The sequence below is a fragment of the Equus asinus genome, chromosome 19 (assembly GCF_041296235.1).
Source record: "Equus asinus isolate D_3611 breed Donkey chromosome 19, EquAss-T2T_v2, whole genome shotgun sequence".
In the NCBI taxonomy this organism is placed as follows: Eukaryota; Metazoa; Chordata; class Mammalia; order Perissodactyla; family Equidae; genus Equus; species Equus asinus.
This window is the reverse complement of record NC_091808.1, coordinates 21,983,312-22,007,739: the sequence shown is the minus strand read 5'-3', so window position 1 is coordinate 22,007,739 and position 24,428 is coordinate 21,983,312. Positions and strand designations below refer to the sequence as shown.

The following is a 24,428-nucleotide window of genomic DNA, read 5'->3' as shown; positions in this document are numbered from 1 at the left end:
ACAAGGTCCCTGGGTTTGTTTAAAAAAAAAGGGGGAGGATCAAAAGAGACTTTTAGAGACATATCATTCAATCTTAATGTAGAGACCTTTTTTAACTGTAAAAATGTAGGGGAAAAAAGAAAGAAAAACAAAAAGAAAGTTTTATAATTGGGAAAATGTGAATTCTGACTGGTTATTTGCTCCCATATTTTGTGAGTTGGTTTTGTTTTTTGAGTTTCTATGTATTTTAGATGTTACCTACTGAAATATTTATAGGTAAGCTAATATGATTGACATTTGCTTCAAAACGTTCTGAGGGCTGTGGGGGAAGACAGGTGTAGCTGAAACAAGCCTGGGTGAGTGGGTCATCGTTGAAGCTGGGTGAGGGCACATGAGCATTTACTAAATTATTCTGTCTTTCCTTGAATTTGTCCATATTAAAGGTTAAAAACCAAAGTACCACCCGCCAAAAAGCCGTGTGGCTCTGGGAAGCTCTGTACCTTCCACAGATGGAAGGGTTTCTAGCTCCCAGCAAACGGCTGAAATTTGAGGTGCCAGTTCCCCATTTACCAGAGAAGAGCATTTTATGTTGTTTTCTAAATGCGATGGATTCGGGGTATGTAGGACTGTGGTCTGGGGGTGACTCGTTGTTGTGTGTGCCTGACTTGCCGCCTCCTCCGCCCCACAGTCCTCAGAAGAGCAGCGCTTCAACAGTTTCCTGCGAGCCCTTCGAGAGAGGGTGGAAGCTAAACAGTTACATCACTTCTGGGAAATTGTCATTCAGGGTAAGGTATCATCTGTCATTTTCTTCAAGTAGTTATGCTATTTTTCTAAATATAAATTATATTGTGTGATGTGTTATGGGCGACCTGATGACTTTCCATGTGGATTTGAGAAATGCTCAGGATTCAGTGAACTAAAAATCTTGCTTAAGAAGCATAAAGAGAAAATGATAAGTAATAAGTAAACATATAAGTCCCCATCTTAAATGCTTTGAGCAGCGTGACGTGTTTCCAGGATTGCGCCTTTCTGTTTACTGCAAGAAGCTGTGAGGCCAACAGTGCCCCCTTTCTCAGATGGTTAGACCCTTTCAGTCCTGCTGGGTGCACGACACTGTCTTGACCTCGCCCACGTTGCCCTCCTGCTGCCTTTCGTTACCATGTCCTTGGGCTTCGTATCAGCAGACCAGCATCTTCATGCACCAGTGCCACTCATGCCTTGCTTATTCACAGTGACCGATGCAAATTACGCTTAGAAAGAAGGCCACACAGACTCTTTCAGTTGTAGGCTTGCTGTTTGATTTCCTTCATGCTTTTTGCTTATTTTTTTTTTAACCTGACTTGAATTTCTTTCAGAACCCAAGTATAAGATATTACCTATTAAAATACATATCATAAAAACGATGTTGAAAAGTTGTGAAACTTTTCACTTGAAGTAGGGTCCCAAAATTAGTTTCAGCCTCCTTCTGTGCAAATTCTGTATAAAGGAGTTCCATGCCTATCTATCCAGCTTCTAGCAGGCAGCTTTTCATCACACAGGCAACCATTTCTGTGACAGTTCATTTTTCAACCCTTTAACTTCTGCACTGGGGAGCAACAGCAATTAGAATAGGTGGTGAATGAGGCTTACTGAAATCACTTTTGTGTCTCTGCTGCCAACCCAGTAGATGCAAGAGATTGGTTTTGGTATTTATTGAATCCCTCCAGCATAATTGTTTGCTGAAAAGAAACCTACAGGACATATACAAGATAGATATTTTCTGAGAGCTTTTATCCTATTGAGAATACACGTGACCTATGCCGTTTATAGGTACAAACAGATGTTAAATGCATGTGCTATTCTGGAAGCATTTCATGCGTCAGACACTTGATGCAGGAGAAAATCGTAAGAAGAGAAAACTGAAGGGTAGATTTTCCTTCTGTGATTTGCTCTCACTGAGCTAAAACTGATGGAGTGTACTAAATGATAGACATGGCCATGATAAGCGCGTGTTCCCTCCCGACCCCAGCCTTCTTGCTGTTCCATCAATAGCCAATAACACTACTAGAAGTCAGAATGTCTGCAGATTCCCATATTGGGTGCCTAATGGATTTGGGCCAAAGTATACAGTCATTCACTTATCATTTATTTACTGAGCTTCTGCTGTGCACTAGATCGAGGGGAATATAAAAATGAATAAAACCTTGTCCCTGCCCTGGAGAAAAGTATAGTCCTGTTAGGAGAGATAAAATTTATACAAATAGTTATATTTGCATAAGATATGATGAGAGCCATTTCAAAGGAATAAACAAACTGATCTGAGAATTCTAAAGGAGAGATTATTTCTATCTGGATTTAAGTAAGGAAGGCTTCATGCTGTAGGTAGCATTTAAGACGTGGCCTTTATTTTACACAAGCAAAAATAGGAGAAAGGATAATGTAAGATGGAAGGAACAGTGTAAATTAAGTGCCTTTATAATTTTATATTTTTTATGAAGAAGAGTACCTTTTGGTTTTAAACTCTCCAGTGCAGAGATGGGCAGAGGTGTGGTGAGAGGAAAGTGGGTTGCAATTGATTCTTTGTACTTGGATTTTACTCTGTGAATTACTTTTTAGATGGAATTACTCTCATCACCCAAGATGAAGCCTCAGGAAGCTCTGTCACAGCTGAGGAAGCCAAAAAGGTATTGAGGAATAACTCCCTGTCTTTAGATGAATTAGCGCAATGGATATTCTTTTCTTGATGCCCAGTCTTCCTTGAGAAGTTCAATTTTAAGGTTATCTAATTTAGTGTACCCATTCTTAGTTTCAGCCAACATGCAAATTGCTTCAACTGTAGCATCCTCATGGGAGGAATTGTAATCTCAGTTTTCCATAGGCCATGGTCATGGTTCTAGAACTCACCTGGAATCCCAGCTTGCCTAGCTCTAGAGCTCAGGGAGTCCACAGAGCATACCAAGCCTGGCCCAGACCCTGGGAAAGACTATGAAGTCTTTGCAGCCCAGTGATTCCCACCCTGGCCACACGTTAGTCATGTGGGGAGCTATTTTTTTTTTAAAAAATACTGATGCCCAGGCCCCCTTCCCCCTCCCCTATAGACTCTTGGTCTGAGATGGGTCCTTGGCATGGTTTTGAATGTTTAAAGCCCCTCCGGTGATTGTAATATGTGGCGAAGTAGAGAAACACTAGTGTTCCAGCATGAGGTGCATCCAGGCATTTTCAGTAAGAGACCCCATGTATGCAGACCCCATGAGCTTCAGGTCAACACAGATAGTTAGATTAAGGCCTGTCTGTCTGGTGTACAAGTATTGAATGGGATTCAGCTATGAGTCAAATACCTGTGGTTGTTTAGCTCGGTAGTCCTTCACTATACCTCAGGTTTGTGATGAAATTTTAATGAAATGAATAGCTCGAAAGCATGTGCATAGCATTCAGCCTCAACTTACAGTCGCTGACTGATCCCGCCCTGCTGGCACTGGCAGCTGTCAGTTGTGTCCTGAGCCTCTACTCTCTGCTGGACACTGCAGATCGGGTGATAAGACAGCGTCCCTGCCCTCTAGAAGCGCAAACGACAGTTACAAGGTAGCAGCGGGAGGTGCTGGAGACTCAAAGGTAACTGTGCACCGGCTGAGGGACAGCTTGGTCTGGGGCTGCCGGACAGGAATCTGTTAAGGGATGGCATGGCAGGAACAGGCTGGAAATGTTCAGTCTATGGCTAAATTCAGGCCAAATTAAAATGCCTTCAATTTTCAACTCAATAAAGACATTTGACAGAAACCATAGTATTGTTGGGAGAGAAGTCAGTCAGAATGTAGAAGTTTTATTAAGCACTTTGCCCGGCAAAAGCATTTTGTTAAGGAGCCGAGATGGTCCCTGCCTTCAGGAAGATCCTGGAATTTTAGAAGCATACTCTAAGATGCCAATTATTGTCTTGGGAGGGGTCCCATGCTGTCTGTGCCCACTTCTGCCGCAGTCAGGACTGTGAGGATGTCATTTAACTGCTTGGTTTTATTTCTCTTTATTACTTTATACAATGGCACAGTAGCAGTTCCCCCTTGAACTGGGCTGTATCATTGAGGGTTCTCCAGAGAGACAGAACCAATAGAGTGTGTGTGTGTGTGTGTGTGTGAGAGTGTGTGTAGGAATGAGGGGGAGGTTGATTATTTTAAGGAATTGGCTAACGTAATTGTGGGGGCTGGCCACTCTGAAATTATAGGGCAGGCCAGCAAGCTGGAAACTCAGGCAGCATTTCTGTGATACAGTCTTGAGGCAGAACTCCTTCCACTGACTGGATGAGGCCCACCTGCATTATCGAGGGTAATCTTTAATCTTTACTTAAAGTCAGCTGATTGTAAATATTAATCACATCCACAAAATAACTTCACAACAACATCTAGACCGGTGTTTGATGCAACTGGGCGCCATAGTCTAGCCAAGTTGACACATAAAATCAGCCGTCACATAGGGTAAAGGCTTATCAATCCATTTTTTTTTATTAGAATATACATTTTAATATATACATTTTTTTAAATTTTTTTTTATTAATGTTATGATAGATTACAACCTTGTGAGATTTCAGTTGTACATTTTTGTTAGTCATGTTGTGGGTACGCCACTTCCCCCTCTGTGCCCTCCCCCCACCCCCCCTTTTCCCTGGTAACCACCGATCAGATCTCCTTATCAATATACTAATTTCCACCTAAGAGTGGAGTCATATAGAGTTCGTCTTTCTCTGACTGGCTTATTTCGCTTAACATAATACCCTCGAGGTCCATCCACGTTGTTGTGAATGGGCCAATTTTGTCTTTTTTTATGGCTGAGTAGTATTCCATTGTGTATATATACCACATCTTCTTTATCCAATCATCAGTTTCTGGGCATGTAGGCTGGTTCCACGTCTTGGCTATTGTAAATAATGCTGCGATGAACATAGGGGTGCAACGGACTCTTGAGATTTCTGATATCAGGTTCTTAGGATAGATACCCAGTAATGGGATGGCTGGGTCATAGGGTATTTCTATTTTTAACTTTTTGAGAAGTCTCCATACTGTTTTCCATAGTGGCTGTACCAGTTTGCATTCCCACCAACAGTGTATGAGGGTTCCTTTTTCTCCACAACCTCTCCAACATTTGTCACTCTTGGTTTTGGATGTTTTTGCCAATCTAACGGGTGTAAGGTGATATCTTAGTGTAGTTTTGATTTGCATTTCCCTGATGATTAGCGATGATGAACATCTTTTCATGTGTCTATTGGCCATATTCATACCTTCTTTTGAGAAATGTCTGTTCATGTCCTCTGCCCATTTTTTGATCGGGTTGTTTGTTTTTTTGTTGTTAAGCAGTGTGAGTTCTTTGTATATTATGGAGATTAACCCTTTGTCGGATAAGTGGCTTGTAAATATTTTTTCCCAATTAGTGAGCTGTTTTTTTGTTTCAATCCTGTTTTCCCTTGCCTTGAAGAAGCTCTTTAGTCTGATGAAGTCCCATTTGTTTATTCTTTCTATTGTTTCCCTCAACTGAGGAGTTACAGCGTCCGAAAAGATTCTTTTGAAACTGATGTCAAAGAGTGTACTGCCTATATTTTCTTCCAAAAGACTTATTGTCTCAGGCCTAATCTTTAGGTCTTTGATCCGTTTTGAGTTTATTTTGGTGTGTGGTGAAAAAGACTGGTCAATTTTCAATCTTTTGCATGTGGCTGTCCAGTTTTCCCAGCACCATTTGTTGAAGAGACTTTTTTTTCTCCATTGTAGGCCCTCTGCTCCTTTGTCGAAGATTAGCTGTCCATAGATGTGTGGTTTTATCTCTGGGCTTTCAATTCTGTTCCATTGATCTGTGGGCCTGTTTTTGTACCAGTACCATGCTGTTTTGATCACTGTAGCTTTGTAGTATGTTTTGAAATCGGGGATTGTGATTCCGCCGGCTTTGTTTTTCTTGCTCAGGATTGCTTTAGCAATTCGCGGTCTTTTGTTGCCCCATATGAATTTTAGGATTCTTTGTTCAATTTCTGTGAAGAATGTTCTTGGGATTCTGATTGGGATAGCATTGAATCTGTATATTGCTTTAGGTAGTATGGACATTTTAACTATGTTTATTCTACCAATCCATGTGCAAGGAATGTCTTTCCATCTCTTTATGTCATCGTCAATTTCTTTCAAGAAAGTCTTGTAGTTTTCATTGTATAGATCCTTCACTTCCTTGGTTAAGTTTATCCCAAGGTATTTTATTCTTTTCGTTGCGATTGTGAATGGGATTGAGTTCTTGAGTTCTTTTTCTGTTAGTTCATTGTTAGTGTATAGAAATGCTACTGATTTATGCACGTTAATTTTATACCCTGCTACTTTGCTGTAGTTGTTGATTATTTCTAATAGTTTTTCTGTGGATTCTTTGGGGTTTTCTATATATAAGATCATGTCGTCTGCAAACAACGAGAGTTTTACTTCTTCGTTACCTATTTGAATTCCTTTTATTTCTTTTTCCTGCCGAATTGCTCTGGCCAGCACCTCCAGTACTATGTTGAATAGGAGTGGTGAAAGTGGGCACCCTTGTCTTGTTCCTGTCCTCAGTGGGATGGCTTTCAGTTTTTGTCCATTGAGTATGATGTTGGCTGTGGGTCTATCATATATGGCCTTTATTATGTTGAGGTACTTTCCTTCTATACCCATTTTACTGAGGGTTTTTATCATAAATGGGTGTTGGATCTTGTCGAATGCTTTCTCTGCATCTATTGAGATGATCATGTGGTTTTTGTTTTTCATTTTGTTGATGTAGTGTATCACGTTGATTGACTTGCGGATGTTGAACCATCCCTTGTCCCTGGTATAAATCCCACTTGATCATGGTGTATAATCTTTTTGATATATTGCTGTAATCGGTTTGCCAAAATTTTGTTGAGGATTTTTGCATCTATGTTCATCAGTGATATCGGCCTGTAGTTCTCCTTCTTTGTGTTGTCCTTGTCAGGTTTGGGGATCAGAGTGATGTTGGCTTCATAGAATGTGTTAGGGAGTTCTCCATCTTTCTCAATTTTCTGGAACAGTTTGAGGAGAATAGGTATTAAGTCTTCTTTGAATGTTTGGTAGAATTCTCCAGAGAAGCCGTCTGGTCCTGGACTCTTATTTTTGGGGAGGTTTTTGATTACCATTTCTATTTCCTTACTTGTGATTGGCCTATTCAGATTCTCCATTTCTTCCTGATTCAGTTTGGGGAGATTGTAGGAGTCTAGGAATTTGTCCATTTCTTCCAGGTTGTTCAATTTGTTGGCATATAGTTTTTCATAGTATTCTCTTATGATCTCTTGTATTTCATTGGTATCTGTTGTGATTTCTCCCCTGTCATTCCTAATTTTATTAATTTGCGATTTCTCTCTTCTTTTCTTGGTGAGTCTCGCTAGGGGTTTGTCGATTTTGTTAATTCTTTCGAAGAACCAACTCTTTGTTTCATTGATCCTTTCTATTGTCTTTTTTGTTTCAATATCGTTTATTTCTGCTCTTATTTTTATTATTTCCCTCCTTCTACTGACTCTGGGCTTTGTTTGTTCTTCTTTTTCTAGTTCTGTTAGGTGTCATTTGAGGTTGCTTATGTGAGCTTTTTCTTGTTTAGTGAGGTGAGCCTGTATTGCGATGAATTTCCCTCTTAGGACTGCTTTTGCTGCATCCCAAATGATTTGGTATGTCGTGTTCTCATTTTCATTAGTCTCCAGATAAAATTTGATTTCTTCTTTAATTTCTTCAATGATCCATTGTTTGTTGAGAAGCGTGTTGTTTAGTCTCCACATTTTTGCACCTTTCTCTGCTTTTTTCTTGTAGTTGATTTCTAGTTTAATAGCATTATGATCAGAAAAGATGCTTGATATTATTTCAACTCTCTTGTATTTATTGATGTTTGCTTTGGTTCCCAAAATATGGTCAATCCTTGAGAATGTTCCATGTGCACTTGAGAAGAATGTGTAACCTGCTGTTTTTGGATGAAGTGTTCTATATATATCTATTAAGTCCATCTGGTCTAATTTTTCATTTAATTCTATTATTTCCTTGTTGATTTTCTGTCTGGATGTTCTGTCCATTGGTGTTAATGGTGTGTTGAGGTCCCCTACTATTATTGTATTGTTGTTGATGTCTTCTTTTAGTTCTATTAAGAGTTGCTTTACAAATTTTGGTGCTCCTGTGTTGGGTGCATATATATTTATAAGTGTTATGTCTTCTTGGTGGAGAGTCCCTTTTATCATTATATACTGTCCCTCTTTATCTTTCTTTATCTGTTTTGCTTTGAAATCTACCTTGTCTGATATTAGTATAGCGACACCTGCTTTCTTTTGTTCATTAGCTTGGAGTATTGTTCTCCATCCCTTCACTCTGAGTCTGTGTTTGTCTTTGGGGCTGAGGTGTGTTTCCTGGAGGCAGCATATTGTTGGATCTTGTTCTTTGATCCATCCTGCCACTCTGTGTCTTTTGATTGGGGAGTTCAATCCATTTACATTTAGAGTGATTATTGAGACGTGGGGGCCTACCACTCCCATTTTGTGTCTTGTTTTCCGGTTTTCTTCAGTTTCCTTTGTTTCTCGTCCCATGGTTTAATCTGTTCTGATGTAGAGCTGCTACTCTCTGTTGTTGTCCTTCTACTTATCTCCTCTGCTCTTGGTTTTGTAGCCCCTTTCCTTTTTTGGATTTTTCAGGAATGAGGGTTTTCCTGAGGATTTCCTGGAGAGGAGGTTTTGTGGCAATGAACTCCCTTAATTTTTGTTTATCTGGGAAAGTTTTTATTTCTCCATCGTATTTGAAGGATATTTTCGCTGGGTAGAGAATTCTCGGCTGTAGATTTTTGTCCTTCAGATTTTTGAATATATCATTCCACTCTCTTCTAGCCTGTAAAGTTTCTGCTGAGAAATCTGCTGATAGCCTGATGGGGGTTCCTTTGTACGTTAGTTTCTTTTGCCTGGCTGTCCTTAGTATTTTCTCCTTATCGTTGACTTTTGCTAGCTTCACTACTATATGCCGTGGAGTTGGTCTTCTTGCATTGATAAAGTTTGGAGATCTATTGGCTTCTGTCACCTGAAGATCCATCTCCCTCACCAGATTTGGGAAGTTCTCAGCCATTATTTCTTTGAATAGGCTTTCTGCCCCTTTCTCCTTCTCTTCTCCCTCTGGTATACCTATAATCCTTACGTTGCATCTCCTAATTGTGTCTGATAATTCTCGGAGAGTTTCTTCATTTCTTTTTAGTCTTGCTTCTCTCTCCTCCTCTGCCTGCAGCAATTCTATATTGCCATCTTCCAAATTGCTAATTCTTTCCTCCATATTATCGGCCCTACTGTTCAGAGCATCTAGATTTTTCTTAATCTCCTCTATTGTGTTCTTCATTTCCAATATTTCTGTTTGGTTCTTCTTTATCGTATCAAACTCTTTTGTGACATAGCTTCTGAACTCGTTGAGTTGTCGGTCAGAATTCTCTCTTAACTCATTGAGAATTTTAATGATGGCTGTTTTGAAGTCATCATCATTTAGGTTATATATCTCATTTTCTTTGGGGTTGTTTTCTGTGTATTTGTTACTTTCTTTCTGTTCTGGAGATTTAATGTATTTTTTCATATTGCTTGATGTTGTTGATTTGTGCCTCCGCATGGAGATAGAGTTTAGTTGCTCCTTTCACTTGTTTCAGCTGCTGCGGTAGGGGAGCAGCTGTTTATACTGCACCAACCAGGAACTCTATCCGCAGTTGCTAACTGGGCCTGGGCCCCTCCTCGTAGCCACAGTGGCCCTTTGGATTCCCTCCTCTGCCGTGGGGGCCGTCACAGGGGGGCTTCAGGCTGCTGGTGCCTACTGTTGCAGCCCACCTAGATGTGCTCTCTCCTTGGGGTCTGCAACGGTGTTATGGGCTTTTCCAGCGGCCAGGGGTGGGATCACTTATATTTGTCTCTCCGCTGCTGACGGCACCCACAAAATCTCACTTGTCCTCTATGGGTCGCAGGAGAGCTATTGGCATCTTCTACAGTCTGTGGTTAGTTCACCTAGCTATGCTGCTTTTGCCCTGGGGTCTTCCAGCCTTATGGCTGGCGGCTGGGTGCCTTCTACTGGTGCTGTGCAGAGGCTTTCCCTAAGGCTGCTGTGAGCCTGTAGGCTTTCCCCCTAGGCTACGAAGCTGGGTCTCTGGAATTCCCCCCAGCCCCAGTCCTCTCCGAGATCTCCGGCTATCCCTAGTCCCACGGGGCCGGCAACTGCAGCTGGGGGTCGCCCCGCCCTCTGGGATTCTCTCCGGGCCTCTCCCGGAGCCGTGAATGCTGTGCGTGTCCCCTCTGCTAAAGGCAGATAGAGAGATTTTGTCTGCTGCCTGGGCGGAACTCCGGCGCTTCCCCTCCGGGTCGCAAAGCCGGCCTTTGAAACTTCCCCCAGCCCCGGTCCTCTCCGAGATCTCCGGCAATCCCTACTCCCTCAGGGCGGGCAACGGCAGCGACTCTCTCTGGGACCCTCCGGGCGCCGCGAACACCAGGCGGGATCTCCCCGCCAATGGCTCAGGAGACTCTCCCCGCGGGCTCAGGTGTGCAACTCCAAAGTTTACCTCTGCGTTTAGGAGTAACTGCGGGGGGTTTAGGTAGGGTTCTGGTCACCTGTTTCCACCGTCGCTCCTCTGTTGTGTGCTCGCTCCTGCCCTAGATGTGTGTAGATCCTCTGGGGGCGTCCATTGGAAGAAAGCCGCTTGCGGGTACTAGGCTGCTCGTCGGGGTCGGAGAGTTTTCACCTATTTCCACATCCTCCCGGAGGAAAGTCTGTCCGCCTTCTGATGTATAGTCGCGTGGGTCTCTCAGACGTCCTGAGATGCTGTCTGGATATCCTTTGTCAAGCGATAAGTGTCCAAATAGTTGTAGACTCGAAGGGGGAGAAACAAAGAGGACTACTCATGGTGCCATCTTGGATCCACCCTCCTTATCAATCCATTTTTGCTAAACAAGTAAAATAAGTCAACTAATAATTTAATTTTAGTTATTATTGTGTTTAAAAAAAAGATCTATCATCCAAGTGAGGGTTGAGTCCATGTTACTATTTCTGGAGGAAGAGGGGAACGCTGATCTAAAAGGTAGTTTTTCCTCTTAGCAGTGCATCTTAACCAAAGGTCTCACAACTAAGTGAATCCAGAATATTAGAGAGGAAAGAAGCCTAAGAAGGGATAATGTGCTTCTTGCAAGCTGTCTGAGGTTTGTTTTGTGTTGCACATGCAGTATCTTCTTTGGAGTTTAAAGGCACAGAACCTAACCATCAGGAATTTTTTTTTTCTATTTTATTTTTTTATTGAGGTTATGACAGTTTAAAACCTTGTGGAATTTCAGTTGTACATTATTCTTTGTCAGTCATGTTATAGGTCACCACTTCACCCTTTGTGCCCCCTCTTTCCCCTGGTAACCACTAATCTGTTCTTTTTGTCCACATGTTTGTTTATCTTCCACATATGAGTGGAGTCATACAGAGATTATCTTTCTCTATCTGGTTTGTTTCACTTAACATAATACCCTCAAGGTCCATTCATGTTGTTGTGATTGGGACGATTTTATCCTTTTTTTTATGGTTGAGTAGTATTCCATTGTATATATATACCACATCTTCTTTATTCATTCATCAGTTGATGGGCACTTAGGTTGCTTCCACGTCTTGGCTATTGTGAATAATTCTGCAATGAACATAGGAGTGCATGGGTCTCTTTGAATTGCTGATTTCAAGTTCTTTGGATAGATACCCAGTAGTGGGATGGCTGGGTCATATGGTATTTTTATTTTTAATTTTTTGAGAAATCTCCATATTGTTTTCCATAGGGGCTGCACTAGTTTGCATTCCTACCAGTAGTGTAGGAGGGTTCCTTTTTCTCCACAACCTCTCCAACATTTGTTATTTTTTGTTTTGATTATTTTAGCCGTTCTAACAGGTATAAGGTGATATCTTACTGTAGTTTTGATTTGCATTTCGCTGATGATCAGTGATGATGAGCATCTTTTCATGGCCTATTGGCCATCTGTATATCTTCTTTGGAGAAATGTCTGTTCATATCCCCTGCCCATTTTTTGATTGGGTTGTTTGATTTTTTGTTGTTGAGTTGTGTGAGTTCTTTATATATTATGGAGATTAACCCTTGGTTGGATATATGATTTGCAAATATTTTTTCCCAGTTGGTGGGTTGTGTTTTTGTTTCAAGTCTGTTTTTCCTTGCCTTATAGAAGCTCTTTAGTCTGATGAAGTCCCATTTGTTTATTCTTTCTGTTCTTTCCCTGGTCTGAAAACACAAGGTGTCTGAAAAGATCCTTTTAAGACTGATGTCAAAGAGTGTACTGCCTTTATTTTCTGCCAGAAGTCTTATGGTTTCGGGTCTTAGGTTTAAGTCTTTGACCCATTTTGAGTTTATTTTTGTGAGTGGCGTGAAAAAGTGGTCTATTTTCATCCTTTTACATGTGGCTGTCCAGTTTTCCCAACACCATTTGTTAAAGAGACTTTCTTTTCTCCATTGTATGTTCTCAGCTCCTTTGTCGAAGATTAGCTGTCTGTAGATGTGTGGTTTCATTTCGTGGCTTTCAATTCTGTTCCATTGATCTGTGTGCCTGTTTTTGGGCCAGTACTGTGCTGTTTTGATTACTACAGCTTTGTAGTATATTTTGAAGTAAGGGGTTGTGATGCCTCCAGCTTTATTATTTTTTCTCACAATTGCTTTAGCGATTTGAAGTCTTTTGTTGCCCTATATGAATTTTAGGATTCTTTGTTCTGTTTCTGTGAAGAATGTCATTGGGATTCTGATTGGCATTGAATTGAATCTGTAGATTGCTTTAGGTAGTATAGACATTTTAACTGTTTATTCTTCCAATCCATGTGCACAGAATGTCTTTCCATCTCTTTATGTCGTCATCAATTTGTTTCAGGAAAGTCTTGTAGTTTTCATTGTATAGATCTTTCACTTCCTTAGTTAAATTTATTCCAAGATATTTTATTCTTTTTCTTGGGACTGTGCTCTTGAGTTCTCTTTCTGTTAGTTTGTTATTAGAGTATAGAAATGCTACTGATTTATGTAAGTTGATTTTGTACCCTGCAACTTTGCTGTAATTGTTGATTACTTCTAGTAGCTTTCCGATGGATTTTTTTATATCTAAGATCATGTCATCTGCAAACAGCAAGAGTTTCACTTCTTCATTGCCTGTTTGGATTCCTTTTATTTCTTTTTCTTGCCTAATTGCTCTGGCCAAAACCTCTAGTACTGTGTTGAATAAGAGTGGTGAGACTGGGCACCCATGTCTTGTTCCTGTTCTCAGAGGATGGCTTTCAGTTTTTCCCCATTGAGTATGATGTTGGCTGTGGCTTTGTCATATGTGGCCTTTATTTTGTTGAGGTATTTTCCTTCTATACCCATTTTATTGAGAGTTTTTATCATAAATGGATGTTGGATCTTGTCGAATGCTTTCCCTGCATCTATTGAGATGATCATGTTAACCATCAGGAATTTTAATGTCTGGTAATTAAGCTACAGAGAGGAATTTCAGTTATGACTAAGTATGGGGTGATGTCCTTACGTGATTGTAATATCAGCAGGACGGAGTTCAGTAGTTGTAGTTTAAGACAACTCTGGACACTTCACTGTCTTTGACCAGGGAGAGGACATAGTAAACATAGTAGAGTCGAGTCTGGTACTCTGGTTCACCTTCTGTGCACACGCTGTCATGTCTGACTTGCAAGATTATGTTTGTGTCTGTTCAATGTCACACGAACCCCTGATTTTGTTTTTCATTGTGAAAATTTAATCCTTTGTATTAAAAATGTTTTTAAATGGTCCATGTTGATTTTTCGAGAGAAGTTTAGAAGGGAGAGTTCACGTACAGATGATAATGGGGAGAATTACTGAACGAGATCTGGCTCGAGGAAGCCGATTCCTGTGGTTTTTATAGGAGAGACATACTTCAGCTCTTTCTCTCAGCCAAGCTAGGGAAGTGTGGTCGTTTTTGACTGTGCACTGAAATGTACATTGACATTGCCGTCCAAGCAAGAGCTAAGTTTGGTCACTTCCCACATAATCAATTAAGGAAACTTCACTATAATTAGAGAGATGGAAGAACCATCCTCACAGTCCATTTAAACTCTTTCGAGGTATTTACCATAAGTTGTTTAGAATTAGCAAGCTGTCAGATTCTTGCTATTAAATGTTGATGATTTAAAAGGAAATAATTATCCAGGGATGTCCATTTTAAATAAAAATTAAATCATAACTTTACACTTGTATATCTGAAGGAGAGCCATTTCCCTCCACTTTTTTCTAGAAACGTGTGCATTTTTTGATTCTTTGAGAAATATAGGGAAGTCAACCCTGCTGCAGAAATAGAAAGTTCCTCCATGACATAAATTTAGGTAGTCATGTTCTTTTATGTCTACTTGTGACTTGTAGAGGCCAGGATGTGCTCATTCTTCACTTGAAGTTTATCTTCTTTGTCAAGAAGGTTTGTGTTTTTCAGGTTTCTTCTTGCTACCCTGTGTTAGGGTTAGAACAGTAGTTTTCAACCAGGAGGCGTTCTGCTTCTGGGAGCCATTTGCCATTGTCTGGGGGGACTTGTTTTTTAGGAAGATTGGCCCTGGGCTAACATCTGTTGCCAGTCCTCCTCTTTTTTTGCTTGAGGAAGATTAGCCCTGAGCTAACATCTGTGCCCATCTTCCTCTACTTTGTATGTGGGATGCCGCACGTGGGATCTGAACCCTGGGCTGCCGAAGCAGAGGGCGTGGAACTTGAACCATTTGGCCACGGGGCCGGCCCCTCTGGAGATGTTTTTGGTGGTTAATACAGAAGGTGTGCTACTGCCTCCTAGAGGGTAGAGGAGGGATGTTGTGAAACGTCCTACTGTGCACAGGACAGCCCCCTCAACAAAGAATTATGTGGCCCAAAGTATTGATAACGACACAGTGAGAAGCCCTGGGTTGGAAGAATTTAAATAAACCAGATCCTTAACTAAGGCGGAGGACATTGGCTTACGTTGTCTAGAATTTTATTCGGCTAGAAAGAATAGTAATGTTCTTCTTGCTGAGTTTTTATTTATAAAACAGAAGCTTAAAAGGAAGCCTATATAGAATATAGATTAAGGTGGCGCTGCTCAGTTGATGGGCAGTGGAGTGATCGATTGGGATTCCTCATGCCCAGGGGACTCAGAAGAACCTTCAGGACCTCAAGGAACAAAGCCTGAAAAACTCTGTCTAGTCCAGACTCCTTCTTTTTTGGATGAAGAAATTCAGGGCCCTGAGAAGTAAAATGACACGTCTGAGAGCTTGTAATAAGTCACCGGGAACCCAGTTGTAGGACTGACCCCAGTCCTCTGTTCTTTTTACTCCATCTTAAGAACGCAGAGGGAAAGAGGATTTTTCCCCTGTGGGATATTGTTTCTCACGGGATTCCAAGACGCTGAGCTGTCTAAGTAATCATTTGATATAAACTCTATGGGGAAGAATCGTCTTTCTAGTACTTACTTTCCTTGTCGCTGCCTAATCTAGCCTCCTTTATTGCTGTTGACAGGTATTGATTTTCCACCTTAGCGTCACAGATGCTCCAGCTTAGTGATCTGGTCGTTTTACAGATGCCGTCTAGAGAAGTGAAGTTGATTTGTTCAGTGTTGCACAGCAAGGGTGTGGCTAGCAGAATTGACTAGAATCCAGACCCCTCATTCCTACTACAGTCATATTTCCACCACACCGTGACACCACCTCTCCATACCTCCACCTTAGAATGCCACCAGCCACATCTACATAAAGAAAGATGCTCAAGCTCCCTCTTCCAGAATACAACCAGATTTCTATGTGTGAGTGTGTAAGAGATCTCAAAGCCATGTGGAGGATTATGAGATAAAATTTAAGAATCGTTTCTTGAGAACAGTTTTCTCTAACTGCTGGGCCCTGTTGGACTCCATGATATTTTCCTTCGCTCTTTTCCACTTTGCTTTTCTGCCTTACATCTCCTGTGTTGTTCCATATGCTTGTACAAGAAAAGCAATAGTGAGAATGTCACAGTGTTTCCTTATATTTATTTAGAGCTTAATACTTTTTTGTTTTTTTTGCAGGGGAAGATTGCCCTAAGCTAACATCTGTTGCCAATCTTCCTCCTCTTTTTTTCTTCTTTCCCCCGCCAAAGCCCCAGTACATAGTTGTGTATAGTTGTAACTTCTTCTGGTTCTTCTGTGTGAGCTGCCACCACAGGATGGCTCCTGACAAAGAAGTGGTGTGATTTGCACCTAGGAACTGAACCCAGGCTGCCAAAGCAGAGCATGCCGAACTTTAACCACTAGGCCATCAGGGCTGGCTTGAGAGCTTGATTCTTTTAAGATAGAATTTTTAAATTTTTATAGAGGTGGAACATACATACAGTAAATGCACAAATCTTAAATGTGCAATTCATATATGTGGGTTCCCACCACCCAAGTTAAAATATGGAACATTTCCATCACCCCAGAAGGCTGCCTGGTACCCTTCCCAGTCAGACCTCCTCGTCCCCCTAGGTAACCACTATTCCGTCATCTGACACTTGAGAGTAGTGTTTCCTGTTCTAACCTCCATATCGTTGGAGTCATCCCTTTTATGATTTATCCATGATGTCAGAGTTGTTCATTCTTTATTATAACTATGTAGTATTCCCTTTTATGGGTACACCACAATTTATTCACCCATTCTCCTGATGATGAGCATTTGATTGTTTCCAAACTTTGGCAATTATGAGTAAAAATACTACGAATATTCTTGTACATATCATTGGGCGAGCATATATTGGGTACATTCCTAGGAACTGGAACATGAAACCTGCAGCACCACAAAGCATTTTTGTATACTTTATTTCATCTGAGACTCAATGCAGCCCATGAGATAGAGAGGGTAAGCAGTAGTATTCCCATTTTGCTTTTGAGGGAGATTAGTTGTAGAAAGGTCAAGTGGCTTGCCAGGGTCACTGAGGACCCGACAGAGCTGAGGTTATGGCTCTGTTCTCCCACACTGGGTTCCAGGATTTCTCTGTGGCACTATGTTGCCTTTATAGCATGAAAGAAGCTACAGGTGGCATTAATGAAACCTAAATCTATGTCATTTTAGATGAAATACATGCACACAGACTTTTATTCTTCCTGATAATTTTGACCATCTGGATTCTGGGTCATTCTCTGGAATCTCCTGATGGTGCTAGAATCAGCTCAATGGAAGCCTTGTGTTTTTAATTTGGGGATTGGTAAGGGTGGGAGCACAAGCCAAGCTTTTAGTCTTATGGAGGGATAGGGCTGGAAGTTTCTGTACAGAGGTTATTGTTTCCATTCCTCTGCTTGTGGCCAGGATTATACTTCATATACTTGAAAGGTGGTAGTGTATCCATTCCATAACGATCTCCAAGTCAGGAGGCTCGCTCTTGGTAAGCCCAGAATGACGGTGGTTTGAGGAAGGGGGAGTATGTCACACAGTCACAGTCCTCTCTTTATTCTCTGTGTTTTGAGCATATTGCAGAGGGAAAGAACACAAGAAAAGACGAGAATTGACTCCTACCCCTTTCTGCTGCTGTCAGAGAATCTGTTGCTTTTGTTGAGGAGGCAGGCCCATCATGGGATTCTGTGTTGTGTGTCTGGCTTCCCCGCCACTGCACAGCCTGGAAATGACTTGCAGCTAAGAACTCAGATGATGAGCGATATGTGTAAGAGATCAGCCTTGCCTGGGGCTTTGGGAAGGATGATGGCTGGCAGCCCAGCTCTTAGCCATAACTTGCTTATGCAGAGACGTGCAGCAGATCTGTCAGGAACGTCAGAGGCAGATGTTCAGTGCTTGATGGGAGTGAAAGTGTGTTTGCTGCTGCTCCGCTCTTCCTAGGAATCGGGCGTAGTCTCAGAGATGTGCCGTTTGTGTTTAATTGTGAAGACCACGATCATACGGTGCAGACGGTCCTCTCTTAATTTATCCTGCAGTTGCAGTGTGAAGGGCTCTGCAGCTGGGGAGGACGGAGATTGGAGCTTGTAGGGCTGTGTGCCCAAAACATCAGGGGTTTTCTAGATTCATCAAAAGTACCTGCCATGTCCCTTGAGCCCATGGAATGTGTCTGTGTTTGCAAGGTGCAGGTCATTCGTCGCCCCACCGTGGTTTATGGCAGGGCACAGCTTTGCTTTGTATTCTCTTCACCCCAGCTGGACGGCTTATCCTTTATCCATATATTCCTGACGTAGGGAAAATCATGTGGGGGTTAATGACAATGAGGAGGAGAGGAGAGGAATGAAATAAAAATCATTTTTAATAGTGGTAATAGGAGAATCATAAAGTTTAATTTGGGAATCTAGGATAGAACAGAGTTTAATCTTTAGACATAAACCATATACAAATATGTATGTGGATTTCTCATTCATTTATCTGCATGTGGCCCTCAGATATCTTTATTAATAATCAACCAGGATAAATAAATAGAATTACTGCAGAACCTGTGTTACAGTTGTGCTCCAGACTGTGCCCCCATTGCTAGCGTTTTCTGTCTCTCACACCATTGATTTCTAGCGCTCGATGCAGTCCAGTTTAGAGTCAACAAAGGGCTGTGGAAAGATCCATCAGTGTCCTTAGAAGAGAAATCCTTGATCTCTCAGTCAAAATGGAAGTTAATGAATGGTGAGGTGGTTTTGACTGAGGAAAACATAGTCAAGGGGGGAGGTTGAGTCAAAACCAAACAAACCGTCGTGGCCGTGTCCACGCCACCAACCAAGGCAGGGCCCAGTTCTGCTGACACGGCCTCCGCCAGTGCTGTTTTGTTTACTGTGTGAGGCTTCACGCCTGAGGAGTGGACGGAGGCGCAGTGCCCGCTTCCTGAGACCTGCTGCACACAGCCTGTATAAAGGGTGACTTTGGTGATTTGTTAAGGAGACGTATTTTAGTCTGTTTCTAAACCTTACGTTTCACAGCCCTTGATTGTGTCCATTGTACCATAAATAACAGGAATGTGTAGGGAAAGCAGTTGTTGCCGTGTTTTCATTATGAGAAGGTGAGAGGAGTATAACTACACCTCTCCCTCTCAGGGGGAGACAGCTGCAGGAGAGCAGACGTGGACTGGAAGGCTCGCTCAGCACACACTCAGTCCGTGCACACTGAGCCTGGAACGCTGACCCAGAGGCATGCCCACCTCCACCTCCCGCTCGCTCCCTCAGGCTCGCCTCTGCTCCCGTTTTAAGCCCTTGTGCTACCACCTCACCTTCCAGTGTTAGGATGGACAAGTGGTTACGGAACCCAACTCTTAGATGCGGTCACCACATGCCTTAAAGGAGAAGCGTCCCCACTGCCATCTCTCAGAGGGACCGGATGGAGAAGAGGAGTGTGCAGATAGTTTTCAAGGGCGCTCACTACCCTTTTAAAGTGTGAGCTTCATTCCTGCATCCTTGCAGACTTCAACTCCGGCCCTCGCTTTTCTGTGTATCTGCCTTTTAGAGGCTCCGGGTCTAGGGCACTGATGCTGGACACACAGACGCTAGAACCTTTCTCGTCCACCTTCCTGTTTCCAAACAATTCCTAACACTAATTGAAGGATTTCCAGAAAAGAAATTGAACACTTCCCAAGCTCATGCATTTCTGTTTCACATCTCTTACAGTAAGTCCTTCCTTTTACAAACTCTTTTGTCCTCAGTGGAGTTGAAGAATAGATAATTATAATCTTTAAGTTCAGACCCTTGATTCTTATGCTCCCTTCAGAAGAGACTGAGACCTACTGGGTTTGGGGCTTTGGTTCTTTTCTTAACCTGAATGAGCCCGAATATCCCCTCCCCTGTGGAAGCACGAATGTGAGTATCAAGTGTCCTCAGTGTCTGACGTGGGACCTTCCACGTGGTCACTGCCTCGGTGAGCCATGTCATTTCCTCCCTCTGTATAAGAGCTTTCTCTGGTGACTGGTTAGTATGGACTATTCAACCTCAAAATTGGTCCTCTCTTCCAGAGCCAAATGAAGGAACGTACGTCAAAGTGATGTTTCTTTTGGGCTATTTGAAGTGAGAGTTAGCTAAGCAAGTCTTCTTAGATTTGCCTGTGGCAACGCTAGCAGATTGTTCCCTCCATCAAAAGAGGCAAAAATGTTATTTTGGTGTCTTGCCTAATTTTCTATTCACAGTTTCTGGCCCCCAGAGAAAACCCAAAAGAAGACGCAGCAGCCATATTTGAAGAAGGTGGTGATGTGGATGATTTGGTAAGTGCTTTTCATATATACCAGCTGTTCTGATGAATGAACTCGCCTGCGCTGTAAATACAGCTACAAAGACTGCTTGTCATTGACTGGTTTCTTATTTGTCTTTTAATTTCTAACCTACCAGACGTTCCCTACACAATTATTTATTGCCATTGTAAATTTAATCAGATAGGTAATTTCATAATGGAAATTTCTGTGCTCTGTGGTTTTAGTTATATTGTTCATTCAGTTTAATCCTCTCCTTTGAAGGACTATAAAGAGCTGGGGAGGCTATTCCTTAAGTAGCAAAATGTCATAATTTACTGAAATTACTCTCAACCAAAATAAGTGATAGAACATGCAATTTGTGTGGGTTGACAAATAAAAACAGCCTTTAAGAAGCCTAATTCTTAAATGTTCTCAGTTAACTAAATGTAAACAGAATAGGCTGCTAGGCCTCTGGAGATTGCTGGACCTCACACTGCATCTGTGTGGGAGGCTGTGTAGACGTGTTGGCTTTTATACGCATCCTTCACGTTTGGAAACTTCCCACCTTCAAACCTCACGTGACAGCTGTCTAGTGAGCACTTTCAGCCTGTCTGTGGAGAAGTTCTTAGTCTTGTAATGAGGAGACGCTCGGTCGTGGGCAGTGAGTGGGTCTGCAGGCCTGTGCATGCCCCCAGTGAAGGGAGCTGTTGTCACTGAACTCTCTCCCCAGAAAAGGAGCAGTCTGAAAGGGCCCTGGTTCCTTTCTAAATATGTCATTCCTGTCTGCAGCTGGACTTGATATAGGTCGTGGATGTGTGGAGAAACTACGAGAGTTGCCATCACTCTTGTGCTGGGAGTTCTGTACAGATCAGCCTGGAGGCGGCCGAGGCTCTGAAGATTGTCCCTGCAGGTTACGTGGGAGTGGATCGTCCAGTTTTCGTGCGATGAATGTACGCATGTGTAAGGGATAGTTAGACCCCGTATGAGTATATAAAAGTCATTGTTCTTTTCTCATCAGTGTGTTACTACTTCTGTGGTCTTACTGGTCTCAGGATATTATGTGCGTGCTCTCAAGTTTCTGGGAAATGGATTTCATCCTGACCTGGTGTGTGGGTGGATTGCAGCCCTCATGAAGTTCCCTCCTCCAGAGCTCAGGCCTGGGCACTGGCGAGTCTCCCAGTCCTCCCAGGAGGGGTCATGCGCTGTCTGGTCTCCAACAGTGACCACAACTTAGGCTGATCAGACGATGGCATTTGTCCCCTACCAACAGAAAGCGGGCTTTGGAAAATCGTAGATAAAGGTTGACCCACTTCTCTTTTTAGTGAAGCCTTTTAGTCACCACATGGCTTTGCCTGTATGTGGAGGTGGTTTTCCCTCAGCAGGGTGGGAGGGGGAGCACAGTGGCCCTGCATACCCATTTTAAGCAGTGAGTTATAGTGGTGTTCACATGAAGAAAAGATGTGCTTTTGGCCCAGCCTCTGATATACCAGTGAAGCCTAAAAAAAAACAAAAACAGAAAGTGAGAAATTCACCAGCAGTAGTTAGAATTTTATCATTTTGTTGCTCTCCACTTGCAGGTCTCACCGAGAGAAAGCTTGGTTGTGTTAAAGCATGTCTTAATTTCCCAGTCTATCCCGTCTCTACCCAAGTCTCCTTTCCTCTCCCTCTGGATGATGTTCCTTTCCAAAAATAAGGAATAGCAAAACCATTACTTTGTTTCCTATCCTCATTCCTTCCCCAGGTTCTAACTTCTCCTTCCTTGGTGTCACAAACTTTGTGATGCCCCATCTCCCATAGTCTCAGCAGCTCCATAAATGTTACTGATTCACTTCATTTTCCAAACATAATGTTAAAGGTATAAATGACTCCTTCCTCCTGTGGATCACTGTTCATTACTAATTGTCTGCAAAAGAATTCTTCAGTACTGTGCTGAGAATTACAGATCCTCTGTGCTTTGATTGAAAATGGAGCTCCACGACAGAACATCGTTCAGTCAGCTGAGGAGAGAAAAAGAAGAGTGATCCCCTTGATACTTTGCACACTTGAGTTAGTCTTGACATGCAGGTGCCCTTTGAAAGCAGCCCCAACGAAGGATGCCATATCTTAAAGTCTGATGCAATAGTTAAAGCCCAAGGGATGTTTATGACTAGGATAAAACCAAGGCAGTTCATAGAATCAAGAGGACAACTTTTTCTCTAAATCCTACATTATTCTCATCAGATCCTCCTGGCGGAAGGAATCAGTTCAGTGAGTATGGCCTTGTTAAGCATCCCTTGTCTCTGGCAGTTTGGGAAATTCCCGCTTGGAAACATCACTTCTTCTCTCAAACCAGGGAAAGTTTAAATCAAGTTAGTCCTTTAGAACTTCTGATATGTTTTGATTTATGTTGTACATGCTGGGATTATTCATGCTTCCTTAACCCCACTTTTACCTCAGTTGTCTGAATACCTGAAGGAAGAAATGAATGTAACAGGCTAGGGACACAAAGGACTGAATTAGCCGTGTAATTTCTAATCCATTTCCTGCAGGCACAGTATACATACGTGCTGTGTCGACTTGGTCAGAGCAGGCCATTTTGAGTAAGGGCATCGTGTTTTGCAGGAACACACCCAGGCCCCATTTCCAGGAAGTGAGATTTGCGGATCTATAGGACTCCCAGGTGTTCTGCCCTCTGGGGCCCAGGAGAGCAGCAGGCTGCGCTCGGCTATCAGTCAGCCACAGGCGGGGCCTCAGGAGCCTGTTAGTCCTGCAAATGATAGGCCTGTGTGGAAATTGGGAGTCACTGACTATCGGCCCTGTCACCTTTGGTCTTCTACGTCACCAAAATGTATTGACTTATAGAGAAGGTGGAGATAAAGGAGGGCCCCACCCCCATCACAACCCAAATGCCCCCTCAAGGGTATGTGCCGCCCCCTATTACGAACCACTATTTGAAATGTTGGGTTTTGGTCCTTTGCCAGGTAATTTACATATAAAATTTAGACTCTTGGAAACTTCCTCGGAAAACCATGTTGGGGATAGGCAGGTTATTACATAGTCGTGGATGGTTTCGGAAATAGATGGGCACGGATATGCTTGCATTTTGAATAGGCACAGTACTGCTGACTGACTTTGCAGCTAATTTTGATTCAGGAAACAGAAACTGCTACACTGTCTCCCATTGGCCCCATTTTTTCTTGTCCCTTTCTTCTTCCCCAGGTGTCGTAGGTGCAGAACACAAGCTCGTAGCCCATTCAGAGTAGATGCTGTGAGGGGATGCAGTGTGGGTAGCGGAAAGAACAGTAGGCTCACCGAGATCCTGGGTTCGAGTGCTGCCTCTGCTGCTTGCTTGTGGCCTTTGTCGAGATGCTGAACCTGTACCTGCCTCCCAGGCTTGTTAAGGAAGAGCGTGTCCCTGAGAGTACTTTGAACTACAAAGGCTTTACATAAATAAAGCATTGTGGTATTACGAACACTCCACACAGGAGGCATGGGCAGAACTTTTTAATGGGACTGCTCCCTGTCTTTATTGCTGTCTTATTTCTTTTAGAACCTTGAGTGTTGCGGTGCTGAGTTTCATAATTATCTGTTGCTATTGCACTTAGGTTTCCTTATCTAGTTATTATATGAAAACTAAGGTCTCTCTGTGGTCAAGGTAGCGGGTTAGGGCCCAAGGTGGGTTTTGATACTTTCGATGAGTGACCGCACACCCCGTTTACGTGGGAGTTGTGCTGGCATAATTAATAGTGTCCTCTCTCACTCTCAGAAGTGTCCTCTTGATATGGGTGATAAATTATGCGGCCCCTCTAGGTTTTGATCATGTTAAATGGAGTATCAAAGCCAGGAACCCAGGAATGGCCATATCCTGCCTTGTCAGCCAGCCCTCCCCTGTTAACTCCCTGCTGGCGCTGAAAACACAGGAGCAAACAGCAGAAGGGGAACCAGCATAGTGCTTCCGTACCCGCTCGTTTAGGAGATCCCTGGAACAGCTAGGTTGCAGCTCGTGGCTTCGGTTTGCAGTCCGCCTCCCACACCCAAATCTTGCCACCAACTGGCTGCCAAGCCTGGGGCAGAGCAAGAGCATCTTGTTGGGCCTGCTCAGAAAGAGTAGGTCTTGGCTTCCTTGCCTGGCTGGCAGCATGGAGCAGAAAGTAGAAATGCATTTGAAGTTTAACGTATAACCTATTTAATGGCACCTGATAAATATGGCCCAGTCACCGGTCAAATTTGTAAGTCCTTTTCCCTGTAGTGGGCAGGGGAATATTAGGTGGGTGGTGGGGAGGGGGCTTCCTCCCCCATACTTTCACCCCCGGATAGGTCAGTTCACCTACTCAGAGTGGATAGTCCCTGCTTAG

At 42.7% G+C, this 24,428-nt stretch overlaps 1 protein-coding gene across 4 annotated transcripts in view; it reads left to right on the top strand.

The window, feature by feature from the left end:
- XRCC5 (X-ray repair cross complementing 5) overlaps positions 1–21,108 on the top strand; it is a 91,928-nt gene extending 70,820 nt beyond the window's left edge. For all 4 annotated transcript variants that reach the window (XR_011495578.1, XM_044751257.2, XM_044751256.2 and 1 more), the window contains 4 exons: positions 668–764; positions 2,575–2,642; positions 20,053–20,127; positions 20,884–21,108. Coding sequence is in view for 3 of the 4 variants with exons in the window: in XM_044751257.2 (XP_044607192.2) it covers positions 668–764; positions 2,575–2,642; positions 20,053–20,127; positions 20,884–20,898 (255 nt within the window). In the remaining variant the exon portion in view is untranslated. The remainder of the gene's footprint in view (positions 1–667; positions 765–2,574; positions 2,643–20,052; positions 20,128–20,883) is intronic.
- The last annotated feature ends 3,320 nt before the right edge of the window (positions 21,109–24,428 follow it).